At 43.9% G+C, this 17,552-nt stretch overlaps 1 protein-coding gene across 1 annotated transcript in view; it reads right to left on the bottom strand.

Moving 5' to 3' along the window:
* Nucleotides 1-9,580: 9,580 nt before the first annotated feature.
* The window catches only part of MATN2 (matrilin 2), a 205,400-nt gene continuing 197,428 nt past the window's right edge, over nt 9,581-17,552 (bottom strand). The window contains exon 17 of the mRNA XM_030217050.1: nt 9,581-10,022. Within this exon, the coding sequence (XP_030072910.1) occupies nt 9,967-10,022 (56 nt within the window). The 3' untranslated portion in view covers nt 9,581-9,966. The remainder of the gene's footprint in view (nt 10,023-17,552) is intronic.

The following is a 17,552-nucleotide window of genomic DNA, read 5'->3' as shown; positions in this document are numbered from 1 at the left end:
ATAGTCAGGGGGAAGAGGAGCTGTAGATCCGTGGATCGAGAGGTGGGAGGCTAGGATGCCGGCTACTGCTGCACTGCACTAATTTTTAGTCTTCTGGGCCCTGGCCGGTATGAAGCACTTCCAGCCCTCACCAACCTTCCCAAATACACAAGTTTTCCTCGTGCAGCGGTGCGCAGCCAGGAAACGGTTCCTTCCTAGTCTCTTTCTATTAGCTGCACATATACATATCACATCTGCCTCACTTTCAGCTGAGCTGCATGTAGAGCGCTCCAGGACTTTTTTTTTTTTTTAAATTAGCTTCAGGCCAATTGGGGAATCTGGAGGAGCAAGCAAGCAACAAAGCAGGCATATACACATTTACAGGGGCAGAGCTTTGTTCTGAGTTTTCTCATTTTGGATGACTGCAGGCTTGCGGTAGTTCTCCGAGGCTCTAAATATTTGGAGTGGTCGAGCACCCACAGAGCCTGCGCCTATTTTCCATCTAGCCCAGTATCCTGCCTCCAAAAGTGGCCAATCCAGGACATAAGTATCTGGCAGAAACCCAAATAGTAACCTTTTTAGCCTTTCCTCATATGAGAGGAGTTCCATCTTCTTTATCATTTTAGTCACTCTTCTTTGATAGTTTTCTAGTTCTCTGTCTTTTTTGAGATATGGCGACCAGAATTGAAGGCAACAGTCATGATGAGGTCGCACCATGGAGTGATACTGAGGAATTAAGGAGTGATATGGATCACCATAAAAAGAGATGATAGAACCTCTGTCTACGTGGGTGTTGTCTACAGACCTCTGACACAATTGGAGATCTGATCACAGATATTCAAAAGTTAGGAAAGAAGAGAGAGGTGCTGTTGCTGAGAGATTTCAATCTGCTGGATGTTGATTGGAAGGTTCCATCTGTGGAATCAGAAAGAAGTAGAGAGATCATGGATGCTTTTCAAAATGCTCTGCTCAGACAAATGGTAATGGAACCCACGAGGGAGGGAGCGACGCTGGATCTGGTGCTCACAAATGGGGATAGTGTGTCAAATGTCCGAATGGGTGCCCACCTGGGCAGCAATGAACATCAAACAGTTTGGTTTGATATGACAGCTGAAGTGGAGGGTGGCCACTCAAAACTCAAAGTCCTGGATTTCAAGCATGCTGACTTTAGTAAAATGGGGGAATACCTGAGAAAGGAGTTGATTGGTTGAGAGGACATACGAGAAGTGGAAGGATAGTGGTCCAGGCTGAAAGAAGCAATAAATATGGCCACAAATCTTTATGTAAGCAAGAGAAAAAGGAAACCGATATGGTTCTCCAAGCAAGTGGCTGAGAAAATAAAGGCTAAAGAGTTGGCGTTCCTGAAATACAGAAAAACTCAAGAAGAGGAACATGGAGAGGAATACTGGATGAAACTGAAACAAGCCAAGAGAGAGATACGTCTGGTGAAAGCGCAAGCAGAAGAACAAATGGCTAGAAATGTAAGGAGGGGTGACAAAAATTTCTTCAGGTATATTAGTGAAAGGAGGAAGACTAAAAAGGGAATTGTGAGACTGAAAGATGCTGCGAACCGCTATGTAGATAATGATGAAGAAAAAGCAAATTTGCTAAACAGATACTTTTGTTCTGTTTTCACAGAAGAAAATCCTGGAGAAGGACCGCAATTGACTGGCAAAAGTACATATGAGAATGAAATGGATATAGCACCATTCACGGAAGAGAGTGTGTATGAACAACTTGAAAATCTAAAGGTGGACAAAGCCATGGGACTGGACGGAATCCACCCCAGGATATTGAGGGAGCTCAGAGAGGTTCTGGCGGGTCCTCTTGAATATTTAATAAATCCTTGGAGACGGGAGAGGTTCAGTGGGATTGGAGAAGAGCGGATGTGGTCCCTCTTCACAAAAGTGGTGATAGGGAAGAAGATGGAAACTACAGGCCGGTAAGCCTCACTTTGGTTATTGGAAAAGTAATGGAAGCGATGCTGAAGGAAAGGATAGTGAATTTCCTGGAAGCCAATAAGTTGCAAGATCCGAGACAACGTGGTTTTACCAAAGGTAAATCGTGCCAAACGAATCTCATTGAATTCTTTGACTGGGTGACCAGAGAATTGAATCATGGACGTGCTATAGACGTAATCTACTTAGATTTCAGCAAAGCTTTTGACATGATTCCCCACAGGAGGCTCTTGAATAAACTTGACAGGCTGAAGATAGGACCCAACGTGGTGAACTGGATTAGGAACTGGTTGACGGACAGACGTCAGAGGGTGGTGGTTAATGGAATTCGCTCGGATGAGGGAAAGTTGAGTAGTGGAGTGCCTCAGGGATCGGTGCTGGGGCCGATTCTGTTCAATATATTTGTGAGTGACATTGCCGAAGGGTTAGAAGGTAAAGTTTGCCTTTTTGCAGATGATACTAAGATTTGTAAAAGAGTGGACACCCAGGAGGGAGTGGAAAACATGAAAAAGGATCTGCAGAAACTAGAAGAATGGTCTAAGGTTTGGCAATTAAAATTCAATTCGAAGAAATGCAAAGTGATGCACTTAGGGAGTAGAAATCCACAGGAGACGTATGTGTTAGGTGGTGAGAGTCTGATATGTACAGACGGGGAGAGGGATCTTGGGGTGATGGTATCTAAGGATCTGAAGGCGACTAAACAGTGTGACAAGACGGTGGCCATAGCCAGAAGGTTGCTAGGCTGTATAGAGAGAGGTGTGACCAGCAGAAGAAAGGAGGTGTTGATGCCCCTGTATAAGTCGTTGGTGAGGCCCTACCTGCAGTATTGTGTTCAGTTTTGGAGGCCGTATCTTGCTAAGGATGTAAAAAGAATTGAAGCGGTGCAAAGAAAAGCTACAAAAATGGTATGGCTTTTGCCTTACAAGACGTATGAGGAGAAACTTTCTGACCTGAACATGTATACCCTGGAGCAAAGGAGAAACAGGGATGATGTGATACAGACGTTCAAATGTTTGAAAGGTATTAATCCGCAAACGAACCTTTTCCATAGATGAGAAGGCGGTAGAACTAGAATTCATGAAATGAGATAGAAGGGGGGCAGACTCGAGAAGAATGTCAGGAAGTATTTTTTCACGGAGAGAGTGGTGGATACCTGGAGTGCCCTCCCGCTGGAGGTGGTGGAGATTAAAGCGGTAACAGAATTCAAAAATGTGTGGGATAAACATAAAGGAATCATGTTCAGAAGGAATGGATCCTCAGAAGCTTAGCTGAGATTGGGTGGCAGCGCCGGTGGTGGGAGGCGGGACTAGTGCTGGGTAGACTTCTACAGTCTGTGCCCTGAAAATGGCAGATACAAATCAAGGTCAGGTATACTTATAAAGTAGCACATATGAGTTTATCTTGTTGGGCAGGCTGGATGGACCGTACAGGTCTTTTTCTGTCATCATCTACTATGTTACCATCCTGCTCATTTTCGAAGGAGAAGGGCGGCCATCTTCCGACACAAATCGGGAGATGGCCGGCCTTCTCATAAGGCTGACCAAATCGGTATAATTGAAAGCCAATTTTGGCTGGCTTCAACTGCTTTCCATCACAGGGACGGCCAAACTTCAAGGGGGCGTGCCGGCAGTGTACCGAAGGCGGGATGGGGGCGTGCTTCACAGATGGCCGTCCTCGGCCGATAATGAAAAAAAGAAGGGCAGGGCTGACGAGCATTTGGCCGACTTTACTTGGCCCCTTTTTGATCACGACCAAGCCTTGAAAAGGTGCCCGAACTGACCAGATGACCACCGGAGGGAATCGGGGATCACCTCCCCTTACTCCCACAGTGGTCACCAACCCCCTCCCACCAAAAAAAAAAAAAAAAACATTTTTTTGCCAGCCTCTATGCCAGCCTCAAATGTCATACCCAGCTCCATCACAGCACTATGCAGGTCCCTGGAGCAGTTTTTAGTGGGTACTGCAGTGCACTTCAGGCAGGCGGGCCCAGGCCCATCCCCGCTCACTTGTTACACTTGTGGTGGTAAATGGGAGCCCTCCAAAACTGACCCGAAACCCACTGTACCCACATCTAGGTGCCCCCCATTACCCTTTAAGGGCTATGGTAGTGGTGTACAGTTGTGGGGAGTGGGGGTTGGGGGGCTCAGTACACAAGGTAAGGGAGCTAGGCACCTGGGAGCAATTTGTAAAGTCCACTGCAGTGCCCCCTAGGGTGCCCAGCTGGTGTCCTGGCATGTCAGGGGGACCAGTGCACTACAAATGCTGGCTCCTCCCACGACCAAATGACTTGGATTTGGCCGGTTTTGAGATGGCCGCCATTAGTTTCCATTATCGGCGAAAACCAATGTCGGCCATCTCTAAGGGTGGCCCAAATGTGGAGATTTGACCGGCCCCGACCATATTATTGAAACGAAAGATGGTCACCCATCTTGTTTCGATAATACGGTCGGGTACGCCGCTTTACGGGGCCGTCATTAGAGATGGGCGCCCCCGTTCGATTATGCCCCTCCATGTTACTTTGCATCCCTTTCCTAATAATTCCTAGCATCCTGTTTGCTTTTTTGTCTGCTGCCGCACACTGGGCAGAAGATTTCAGTGTATTGTCAACAATGACACTTTTAAATGTGTATGTTTAAAATAAACACTATGACAAGTTATAGGGGTGGTGATAGTATGGAAATTTGTTCTGAGAAATGTTTCCTGACAGAAGAGGCACCGTGATTTTTTTTTTCCATTTCATTAGATTATTATAATGATTCATAATGTTATGGTAAAAATGGAATTGTGTAATTTAAATGATTATTTGTTCAGTGTAGTGATAAAAAATATTTCTTCTTTGCAGGAAGTGGCAGTTGACCTAGGGGTCCTTTTACTAAGGAAAAAAGTGGCTTTAATGAGCCCTTGTGCAGGTTTTTCCTTTGCAGTAGGGCCATTTTTACTGCATCCATAAAAATGGCCTTTTTCTACTTTTTGTATTGATGGCCATGTGGTAATGTTGCGTGCGACCATTAAAAAAATTAATGCGTGTGCACTTACCACCACCCATTTTGTATTTAGTAAGGGCACATGTGCTATTCCTGCGCTAACCAGTTAGCATGCGGTAATGTAGCTGCCCTGATTAGTGCAGGAATACCTACTCTGTTCCTACAGACAGCCCACCTCCAAAAACAATTTAAAAATTATTTTTTAGCAAATGTACATGTGGATCTTGCTACAGAATGCCGAAGCATGGTCCACGTACACCATTTTAAGCTGTATTAAGTATGCATTAGTACCTAATGCAGCTTAGTAAAAGGGCCCCTTAGTCTTGTTGCTGTTACTTGAGTGAACAGTATCCATTCTGGTAAAAGTTAAGGTTTTTTACAAGACATTGTATACGGGTGTTGTCTTACCTATGTGACAAGCTGTATATGATTTCTGCATGTATGTTTTAGATTTGTGATTTTAATTTTTATATGTTTTTTTTCTTTATTTGTTACATAGATGTTATATGACCCCTGATGCAGCCCACTTGAGCAAAACGTGTCCACATCAGGCGCAATTTCTAACTTGAATAAATGTGGTTCAAGTTACCTCTGGTTCTCCAGATTCCTGGTACTGTTCTCAAAAATGATAAATATTCAGGAACAATAAATTCTAGTCCTGATGAGTCTTGAAGTTAAGAGAGTACCTGAGAAAACCAGAGAGAATGAATTGCTCAGTGTCACAAGGGGTGTTAAGAGGAGATGTGGAATCTGAACCCTGGTTTCTTTGGGTCTTAGTCCATTGCTGTAACTGTTCGACCACCCCTTTTAACATTTTCATTAAGCAAAATAAGATTCTCAGAGCAATTTCCAAACTGACCACTTTGAGATAAACTCCAGGGATGCTTTTTACCTGTGGACTATGTACTTACTTTGTGCATAGATCTTGGATCCATGCACAAAATTCAGTGCCCAACTTTGGGTGACCTATACAGAATTCTGTATAGGTCACCCAAAGTTGGGCACTGAATTTTGTGCATGGATCCAAGATCTATGCACAAAGTAACTGCCTTAATTGGTGATAACGATCAATAATTGACATTAATAAGCATTTCATTGGCAGTCATTAGGAGTTATGTGTGGATCTACCCTACGCCCTATTCAATAACATGTGCAGCTAATTTTCATAATATGCCACTTCAAAGGGTGCACGGTGGATTAGGGGTATTCCCAGGATTTAGGTGCACAGTTATAGAATACCTGTATTTACATACCTAACTGCCATTAGTCGGACGTGAGCATTTTAGAACATAAGAATAGTCATACTGGGTCAGACCAATGGTCCTTCTAGCCCAGTATTCCATTTCCAACACAAGTACCTGGCAGAAACCCAAATAGTAGCAACATTCCATGCTACCAACCCCAGGGCAAGCAGTAGCTTCCCCATGCCTATCTCAACAGCAGGCTATTGACTTGTCCTCCAGGAACTTGATCAAACCTTGTTTAAATCCAGATATGCTAACTGCTGTTGCTACATCCTCTGGCAAAGAGTTCCACAGCTTAACTATTCGTTGAGTGAAAAAATATTTCCTCCTATTTGTTTTAAAAGTATTTCCATGTTACTTCCTTGAGTGTCCCCTAGTGTTTGTACTTTTGGAACAAGTAAAAAATCAATTCACTTCTACTTGTTCTACACCACTCAGAATTTTGTAATCATATCTCCCCTCACCCGTCTCTTTTTTCCAAGTTGAAGAGCCCTAACCTCTTTAGCCTTTCCTCATGTGAGAGGAGTTCCATCCCTTGCTCTTCTTTGAACCTTTTCTAATTCGGCTGTATCTTTTTTGAGATACGGCAAGCAGAACTGAACGCAATGTTGAAGGTGAGGTTGCATCATGGAGCGATACAGAGGCATTATAATATTTTTGGTCTTATTTACCATCCCTTTCCTAGCATCCTGTTTACGTTTTTGGCCACTGCCGTACAGTGGGCAGAAGATTTCAATGTATTATCTACAACATCTAGATCTTTTTCTTGGGTGCTGACCTCCAAGGTGCATCACTAGTATTTGTCTACATTAAATTTCATTTGCCATTTGGATGCCCAGTCTTCTGCAATTTTTCATAGTCTACATGTGTTTTAACAACTTGGAATAGTTTTGTGTCTTCTGCAAATTTAATCATCTCATAAATGCTTGCATCCAGAGTTAGGTGCAAAATGCGCACTAAGCTTGTATTCTATAAAGGCGGTTTCATATATAATGACTTGAATAGAATACTACCTTAGCGCGGATCATCCCAGCACCTAACTTTGAGCAATTTATACATACTTTCCCGTTAGTGTCAAAAAGAGCACATGTGCGTGTTCCTTCTTGAAACTTTGTACTTGCTATTTCTCCTTGTAAATTTGCTACAGAAAATAAGGCCCTGATGCTCACAACTCTGGCATTGTTCTGAAAAGTGCCATAAAAATACCACTGGAACAGTGCAGAAAAACACCCTAATGCTCAATGCTAATGAGATGCAAAATAGGCGCACTCATAGCGTTGAGCATTAGGGAATTCGGTGGGAGGATTGTGCTTGGCGCATGCGCAGAAGAGTTCCGCAGTAAGCTCAGCTCATCTGTGCGTTCGCTTGGTAAAACCTGAACATGAAGCACACATTAGCGATTTCTTTCTGCAGCTTACATATAAGCATTACATTTTTTTAAAAAACTTGGACACATATTTAGATGCAGGAAACAAACGTCAATGCGTGTTTTCACTTTGGGCGTTTTTAATTTTTTTTAGCACAAACACTTTAAATTTAGACACAGGAAACAGATGTCAATGTGTGTTTTCACTTTGGGCATCTTTAATTTTTTTTTTTTAGCATGGATGCTTTAAATTTAGACAGACTCCAATGTATGCTTTTGCTTGGGTCTGCTCTTTGTAATGACCAGCGCTTAAGGGCTTGCACAGGCTTCCTTCTGCTACCAAAAGCAAATCAAAACTGGCAGAGTTTGCAGAAAGAATCATGATAGAAGCATAAGAATCATGAGAAATCCTCTCTTCCAACACCCTAACACCTGCTCCGACCTGGCGTTATTTTTGGAAGTGGTAAGGCAGTGTTTTTTTTGGCCACTCTATTCTGAGCACTGGGGAGGAATGCAAAATGACCTCATTAACATGAGCTTGACTATGTTAGCATGCTACTTGCGTTGTTTGTCTGCATGCATATTTGCTCCCATACTCTGGGCCTCTGAACATTCTACGCAGGTAAATATGGGCGCTAGTAAGGCGCTAATAACCTCTAGTGTCTGCATTTACTTTTGAGCATCGGGGCCTAAGAGTGTAGGTTTGAAAATACAATCTACATGTGCTGTCTTCTGATCTTGCTCAAACCATGCACCAGGAAAACCTCCTATAAATGCAGCTAAAAGTACACATAGAGGGACAATCCAAGCTGGAAACATGCCCTCTAGTCCTGCCTACTGCTTCATGACCAAGCAGGAGAGACAATGGATGGGGCGCAATTTTGGCACTCCCGCTTGCACCCTGTTAGACCTCAGTGCCCATAGGTAGCTTGATATAGCCCTGTTCGCATATCGAAACACTATGGGGAGAATTTTATAAATGGTGCCTCGTAAGAAATTGGTGCTGAAAAAAAAGCACGTATCCTTATTCTATGAACTGCATCTAAAGATGGGAACGGTTTATAGAATAGCGCTTAAGCCCTAGGATTGCACTTACATTTAGGTGTGGCCATTTGTACCAATGAAAATGTGGTACAAATGCCCGCGCTTATATTTAGGTGCGGAGCCCCATTATGCACGTAAAAGTCACGCCCCGATCTGCTCATGGCCCTCCCATTTCCATGCCCCCTTTTCCAACTCGTGCATGAAATTTAGGCATGGATCCTGTGCCTAAATTTACATATGTACATATTAATTGAATCTCATTAGTGCCAATAATTGCTTGTTAAAAAGCCAATTAGTGCTAATTAGCTCATTCAATTAAAATGCACGTGCAAATTGGACATATGCCCAAATATGCGCACACATTTTTTAGTCTTGTTGTAGAATCGGGGGGCATATGCACCTTTAGCCATATTGAAGGAGGGCAGTTTTCAGTCATCAGTTTCTGTGCATAAATTATTTACCCATGTAAGTGGCTTTGAAAATTGCCCTCATAGACCAAGACTAAGTAAGCCACATAGGCGCCTACGCACGCCCAATGTGCGCCAAATTGGAGTTACTGGCCAGTTACCGCATGGCCCTTGCGGTAATTTCAATTTTGGCGTGTGTCTGAAAAATATTTAATGCGCATAGACCATTACCGCCCGATTACCGTGTAAGAACTTACCGCTAGGCCAATGGCTTGTGATAAGGTCTCAGACCCAAAATGGACACGCGGCAATTTTCATTTTGCCGCATGTCCATTTTCGGCAAAAATGTTTTTAAAAAGGCATTTTTTGTAGGTACACTAAAAAATAATTCTGCGTGTGCCCAAAACACGCAACTACATTTTTCAGCACACCTTAGTAAAAGGACCCCCAAGTGAGGACCTAGTCGGTTACACTAAGCTCCTTGTGTAACAATTGCATACCTCAGGAGGCGAGCAGTCACAGCTGCAAATACAGAAGCCTGGAGTTCTGATGTTCAAGATGCATTTGTACTTCAATGAGTTGTCCATTAGCAGTATTGTCAGATGAGCCCATAGAGAGCAAAATACTAATTTTATTGGCATTTAAAAAGTACACAAAAGTACCACAGCAAAATGATACTCATAATATAACATTTAAAAATACTCGGTCCAAATAACAGCACTTTGCATAGATCACAATATTTTCCTTTGCACTGTTACATTTTAATTACACTTTTGTGACCTAATTTTTACAAAATGAGGAGTTTTGCACATCTTAATCCTGTACCTTGGTTCTGAGCTGAGCATTCAAGGGAAGCAGTGTTATTGCAATTCTGTGTGTTACTAGGATATCATTTCCCTATTACAGGAACACAAGGGCCGGTCTTAAAATGTTTTGTTGCAGCTTATCTGTTTATGTACAAGACACACTTTGGGTCATTTGTTTTCATCGGTATCTCAGGCGGTTTTCAAGAGCTTCCATTCGCTGTGTAATTGCTTCCAGTAGTCAGAAGTTAAGGATAAAGCGATAACATAGCTTGAATACATTCTGCCAAAATCCATTTGAGGAAAACAACTTTTCTAGATTATTGCAAGCACCATAAACTGCATTGACCTCTGATAAAGGCTAGATCTATTTTTTAAATTGTGCACCACATCTATATCCATCAGATTTTGTATGGTCTGGCTCCAGATTATATGAAGGCAATGGTGGACCTTACCATCCGCAATGCGGTTGTGAGTGCTAGAAATTATCTTAGTCTTCATTTTCCTAGTTGTAAGAATGTGGTTTACAAATCAGTCCACGCTGCAGGGTTTGCATATCAAGGCAGTAAGGGGCCCTTTTAATAAAGGGTTGCAGCGCAGCAACCCAGAACTACCGCTGGCCCAATGCGGGTACTGGTGGTAGTTCCTTCACCAGCGCGCACCACTTCTGCTGCGAGCAGACAGGGCCGGTCTTAGCAATTGCGGGGCCCTGTGCAGACAAGTTCAATGGATGGCGGTTGACAGCGGTAAGGGCTCCTTCCAAAATGGCCGCACGGCAAGTGCGAACTTACCACACAGCCATTTCTGTTTTCTAGCTTTTTCCCGCTGTGATAAAAGGGGTCCTGGTGCACGGCAAAAACGGCCACCGCCGCTAGTACAGGCCCCTTTTATTGCAGCTTAGTAAAAGGGCCCCCTGAAATATCAACAGGGACAACGCAGCAACATACAAGTCTAACCCCCTTGTTTACTAAGCCATGCTAGCGCGGCTTTGTAAACAGGGGAGGGAGTGTCATCACCTACTTGTGTATGGCTGTATTTATCATGTATTGTTTATTAATTCGATATACCACTTGTAGACAGATCAAAGTGGTTTACAGTAAAACAGTTTTTTAAAACAGAAATAGTGGAAAGGAACTCCAAATGACAAATAGGAAAGAACGATTATACAGAGCTTACACTCATAAAAACAAGTTTAGTCATAGAAAATTAAAATGATTCATATTAGGTACATCGGCACCCAAGAGGAGAGCAAACATACAGTGAATTAGCATCTATCAAACCTAAAGGCCAATTATCCTATCACAGGAACAAACTGATGTCATATATTACATGGCGATTGAGAAAGGGTTTCAGAGAGATGTGAAATGAGGAGTTGGAGGCATCTAACCGGAGATATTATGGGAAAGAGTTTCATAAAGCAGGTGTGAGAAAGTAAAAAGCGCTAGCCTTTGTAAATTCCCACCTTGCTTTTGATGGATGGGGAGTACTAATCGAGGATCGAAGAGCATGGGAAGGGGTATATGGAATAATTAAGGGTGCAAGATAAGCAGGAATATTACTGTATACAACACTGTGAGTCAAAATGAGAATTTTAAATTTAACTTGAAATTCAATCAGTAGCCAGCGGAGATGACAGAGAAGTGGTGAAGCATGGTCAAAATGATTTGCCTTGCAGATGATGCGTGCTTTTCAAATGTTACTGTGCCGGTTTCCTAGTTGAACATTGAAGCGGTTGTGTTGGTAGATTAAGAATCCAGCTGTATCTGTGATTATTTTTTTGCGTCTGTTAGCGTCTTCAGATTGAACAGTGTTTCACTGCAATTTTTTGTGGACATTGAGGCATATTTTCAAAGCACTTTGGGAGGCTAAGTTCCATAGGTTTCTATGGAACTTTGGGAGGCTAAGTGCTTTGAAAATATGCCTCATAGTGCACTGTTTAAAGTCCCTTGATGCAGGCTGTTTTGCCAAAACATGGACCGTGTCAATTCTGTCCAATAAAATTTGATGCCCCCTATGTTGAAGGTTCCTTGTGCTTAGGTCCTTCACTCCTGTGTGAGTGTACTTTGGTTTCCCTCTCCTGTGTTTCAGATGATGCATGCTGCCATATTTTGTAAAGTTTGGAGAAGATTCAGAACATGCCCATGTAAGTGCCAACACATAGATGTGTATCTGTGCCATTTCACAAACCTGCATGTCTATATGCACTTAATTAAAAACAGAGCCCACAATCACTCATCTGAATCCATGGAGGAGGCAAGGCATAGATAGGTGGGGTGCCAGGGGATCGACTGCTCTCCTAAATGGACTTCCGATGGCTATGCCGTCTATTTTTCAGGTGGTCGTTCGTGCCTACATAGTAGCATGCACGCCTACTTAGTTTGCTCTCCACTCCCCCTGGCGTCACAACCTGGCTACACTTCTCAAGGGGGGGGGGGGGTGAAGACACAGGGGGATTAGAGCTGTGCCCTAAATAAGGACATTCAAAGAACCTACACATTCTTGGGAGCAGCTCTGTAAATCACAACAATCGGAATGATGAGGGTAGACCTGCATTTCCCTTCTGAAACTGGGAATACACATGTATATTTTAGCCCTGTAACCATGCCCAAGCCATGCCTCCTTGCCACATGCATGCATTCACGATTTGTACGTGCATATCTCAGCTTTCTAAAATCAGGGTTTCTGCATTTATTTGATTTGCATGTGTAAATATAAATATTTATACATGCAAATCACAAATAGAGCTTCTAAACTAACAATGTGTTCTTGCTTTGCTTACTATCCAAAACCTTTATCAGCTAGTGTAGAATGTGTACAAGCCTTTGTGGATTCCCTTTCATACTTAGGGTGTATTCTGTTCTGCTTTACATCTGGACTCACATCTATGTGTCAGCACTGACCTTGCTGTTGTCCCTTACTTGTACTGCTCCATGCTTATTCTGGCCTTCCTGCTGGAAGGATCAGCTGCTCAGGTCAGTTCTATCTCTGCTTTTCCAGACTTCTATACCCAAAACCAGTATCTCACCTTTCCTCTGAGCTCACCTTGGTCTGTTGTAGCTGGCAACTGTTGAAACTTCACTGTAAAATATTTTAATCATTGACTTAGCTGACTACAAAGCCAGTGTGTTTGTCAGTGGACCTCCCATAATCCTCTGTCTGGTGATTTTATCCTTAGTAAGTGTGATTTATTTTGCAAAGGCTGCAAACACACCAGAGTGTAAACTGTGAAATGCCCTGTTTCTTCTGTCGGAAGCAGCTCTTATGGTGCCACCTAGTGGTTTTAATAAAAGCAACAACCACAGTGAGACGTTTGACACAGATGCAATAGATTTTATCAGCTTCAAAGCCTTGCTCCAGTCTGGGTATCTCCAAAATATCCTCCTCAGTAAAGAGTGAAGCAAAGAATACATTTAGTGTATCTGATGTGACCTTCTCCTCAAGTGCCCCTTTTATTTAATAGTCCAACTGACTTCCTCGCAGGCTTCTTGTTTAGAATATACTGTGCCTTGTAAAAGTCATACCAGGTCTTGCACATTCACATTCTGCTGCGTAAGGAATACAATTCAAAATGCATTAAAGTCGGAGTCTGTAAAGTCTGTTGTGTAGATCAGCAAAACAATTTCAAGGTAAAAGAACAATGATTGAAACAGTCAAAAAGTAATTAAGAATTTGAGACCATAAAAGTCTTGTGTAAGTCTTGATACCTCTTATCTCAGTGCTTGGTGGAAGCCCCTTTTTTGTAATAACAGTCATGAGTTGTTTAGGATAGGCAGTTACTGACTTTGCACAGTGTGATGGTGCAGTTTTTGTCTATTGTTCTTGGTAAAATAGCTTGAGCTCTTTCAGATCAGCTGTGGATCTTCTGTGGGCTGCAGTTATCAGGTCTTGTCTTGCTACATATTTTCTGTTGGATTCAGATCTGGGCTTTGATGGTGTGCTCGGAGAGGATGTTTAGTTTCTTCTTACTGAGACACTCCATTTTTGTTTTGTTTTGTGTTTACAATCCTTGTCCTGTTGACAGGTGAATCTTTTTCCAAGTAACAGATCTACAGCAAACTGGAAGAGGTTTTCCTCCAGAATCTGCCTGCAATTTGAACCATCTAAATTTTCCTCAGCCTTCAATTTCTGTCCCCACTGCCAGGGCTGGTCTAAAGGTATCTACCCCCTGGGTGAACCTTTAGTTGTGCCCCACCCCCATCAAGGGGTGGATCAAGGCCCTACTTGCCATATCCAACATATTCCCTTCCCTATTTCCCCTCCCCAAGGGGTCTAGTATCGCTTTTATTTCCTACCTCTCATTCCATGGTGTCCAGCATCTCTCTCTTTTTCCCTACTTCTCCTCCACAAGTTGTCTAGCATCTCTAACCCTCGTCGTCTCTTCGCCACCCTCAACTCCCTCCTCAAAGTGCCCTCCGCTCCCACTCCCCCCTCACTCTCTCCGCAATCTCTGGCCAACTACTTCCGTGACAAGGTCCAGAAGATCAACCTTGAATTCACCACTAAACCTTCTCCTCCTCTTCATCCTATAACCCACTCTCTCAACCAACCTACCCAGGTCTCCTTCTCCTCTTTTCCTGCTATCACCGAAGAGGAAACCGCCCATCTCCTTTCCTCCTCGAAATCCACCACCTGTTCCTCAGACCCCATCCCCACCAACTTACTTAACACCATCACTCCTACTATCACCCCCACCATCTGTCATATCCTCAACCTCTCTCTCTCCACTGCAACTGTCCCAGACACCTTCAAGCATGCCGTTGTCACACCACTCCTCAAAAAACCATCACTTGACCCTACCTGTCCCTCCAACTACCGCCCCATTTCCCTCCTACCCTTCCTCTCCAAGATACTTGAATGCGCCATTCACAGCCGCTGCATTGATTTCCTCTCCTCTCATGCCATCCTCGATCCGCTTCAATCCGGCTTTCGCCCCCTACACTCGACAGAAACAGCACTATCTAAGTCTGCAATGACTTGTTCCTCGCCAAATCTAAAGGTCACTATTCAATCCTCATCCTCCTCGACCTATCCGCCACTTTTGACACTGTCAACACAACCTACTTCTTGACACACTGTCCTCCTTTGGGTTCCAGGGCTCTGTCCTCTCCTGGTTCTCCTCTTATCTCTCCCATCGTACCTTCAGAGTACACTCTCATGGTTCATCCTCCTCCCCTATCCCGCTCTCTGTTGGAGTTCCCCAGGGATCTGTCCTTGGGCCCCTTCTTTTTTCAATCTACACCTCTTCCTTAGGCTCCCTGATCTCTTCTCATGGTTTCCACTATCATCTTTATGCTGACGACACCCAGCTTTATCTCTCCACACCAGAAATCACTGCGGAAACCCAGGCCAAAGTACTGGCCTGCTTATCCGACATTGCTGCCTGGATGTCCAACCGTCACCTGAAACTAAACATGGCCAAGACGGAACTTATTGTGTTCCCACCCAAACCCACTTCTCCTCTCCCTTCACTCTCTATCTCAATTGATAACACCCTCATCGTCCCCGTCTCATCTGCCCACAACCTTGGTGTCATCTTCGACTCCTCCCTCTCCTTCTCTGCGCATATCCAGCAGATAGCCAAGACCTGTCGCTTCTTCCTCTATAACATTAGCAAAATTCGCCCCCTCCTCTCCGAGCACACCACTCGAACTCTCATCCACTCTCTCATTACCTCTCGCCTTGACTACTGCAACCAACTCCTCACCGGCCTCCCACTTAGCCATCTATCCCCCCTTCAGTCCATCCAGAACTCGGCCGCACGTCTTATCTTCCGCCTCAACCGATATACTCATATCACCCCTCTCCTCAAGTCACTTCACTGGCTTCCGATCAGATACCGCATACAGTTCAAGCTTCTCCTACTCACCTACAAATGCACTCGATCTGCAGCCCCTCCTTACCTCTCTACTCTCATCTCCCCTTATGTCCCCACCCGTAACCTCTGCTCTCTTGACAAATCCCTCCTTTCAGTACCCTTCTCCACCACCGCCAACTCTAGGCTTCGCCCTTTCTGCCTCGCTTCACCTCATGCTTGGAACAAACTCCCTGAGCCCATACGCCGGGCCCCCTCCCTACCCATCTTCAAATCATTGCTCAAAGCCCACCTCTTCAATGTCGCCTTCGGCACCTAATCACTACACCTCTCCTCAGGAAATCCTAACTACCCCAACTTGACATTTCGTCCTTTAGATTGTAAGCTCTTCTGAGCAGGGACTGTCCTTATTTGTTAATTTGTACAGCGCTGCGTAACCCTAGTAGCGCTCTAGAAATGTTAAGTAGTAGTAAGTAGTAGTAGTAGTCTTTCCCTCCAGCTCCCTCCCCTGCCCCCAACCCAAGGTGTCCAGCACCTTTTTGCCTCCACTTCCCTTCTCCAGAGATGTTCAGCATCTCCTGTTCCCTCCTCTCCCCCCCTCCCCCAGCTTCCCTAACCCATCCACTGCAACACTAGCAAGGCTGTCAGCCTGTGTACAAAAAGACTTACCACCGGTAAGACTTACTACTGGTTTCAGGGCCTTGATCATCTGTAGATGCTGAACACCATTTACCAACAGCAATGAATCTTTTATAGACATACAGACTGCTGCTACCCCCCCCCCCCCATTTGTTTTTATTTATTTACAGTATTTATTACCCACCCGATCTATATATCCTCAGCAGAGTACAATTAAAGCACTCATATTCAAATGGTCAACAACACTACTTACACATTAAACAGTTCAATATTCACTAATACAATTTTATCCTTGCCCTACTCATAACTTCCATTCTTCAGCCTTGTTGTTCTGCCCCCATACACATGGAGGCAAGCTGCATGTTCTTTGTATAGAGTATTCAGTGCTTGTGCCTTTAAGATATGAAATTGTGCCCTTGGACTACAAATCTGTGTAATTTTGTAGTTCTCTCTGATGGCCTCCTTCAGAGCACATGCACATCCCCTTGTGGGAGGCTTCCTATTGGTTGCCTTCTAAGCAACTCTCTTTTTCTCTCCCCCTTGAGAGCATGGTGGAAGTAGCTTTCTGACCTAGCAGCGGTGCATGCCTCCAAAATCACTGTAATTCCATCAAGTCATTTTACCTCAATCTACAACCACAACCTACAACCTACTATTTTACTGTACCTCATTGCCTCTCAGCATGTACTGAAATTACTCTCTCAGTTCCCTGAGTCACTGGTTGAGAGTGAACTCTGGTAGCAGAGGCTACAATACTTTTCAAGCAACAAAAGTTACTACATTAAAGAAGATTTGTGTAAAAATTGAGACTCTGTCCTGGTGATGTTGTATGCTTACAGTACTGGTTTAATTGCATGCTAATCATTCTGGGAGTGAGGTAACAGAACAGTGATAAGGCTTGCCTGAAACATTACACGTGTTGTAAAACAAAAATAATAATCATCTCGGTCCCAACAAGAGAGATACTCTATTCAATTTCCAGTCAACATGGTTTTGTCCAAAAGCAGTATTGCTTCCTAGTCAGGCTGATACACCTGCTGGAATAAAAAAGGTTTTTAGCTCCTTCTTAAATAAATCTAGAGACCACCACATATGCAGATGACCGACTGCCTCCTGCAGAATTCCGTGAAGGAAGAGTCAAACCAGTGGTGTGCTGGAGCCAGCTTGCACTGGCTCACAAGAACCACTTGTTAAATTTTGACAGCTCTTGCGAGCCGGTTGTTCTTCGGGGCGAGCTGGCTCCATTGCACGAGGTAAGCATGGCAGGAGGGCACCATCACAGGCCATGCTTATCTCCCCTCCCACTCCCAAACATG

This window comes from Microcaecilia unicolor, chromosome 1 (genome assembly GCF_901765095.1).
Source record: "Microcaecilia unicolor chromosome 1, aMicUni1.1, whole genome shotgun sequence".
NCBI lineage: Eukaryota > Metazoa > Chordata > Amphibia > Gymnophiona > Siphonopidae > Microcaecilia > Microcaecilia unicolor.
This window is presented reverse-complemented; position numbering and strand designations above follow the sequence as displayed.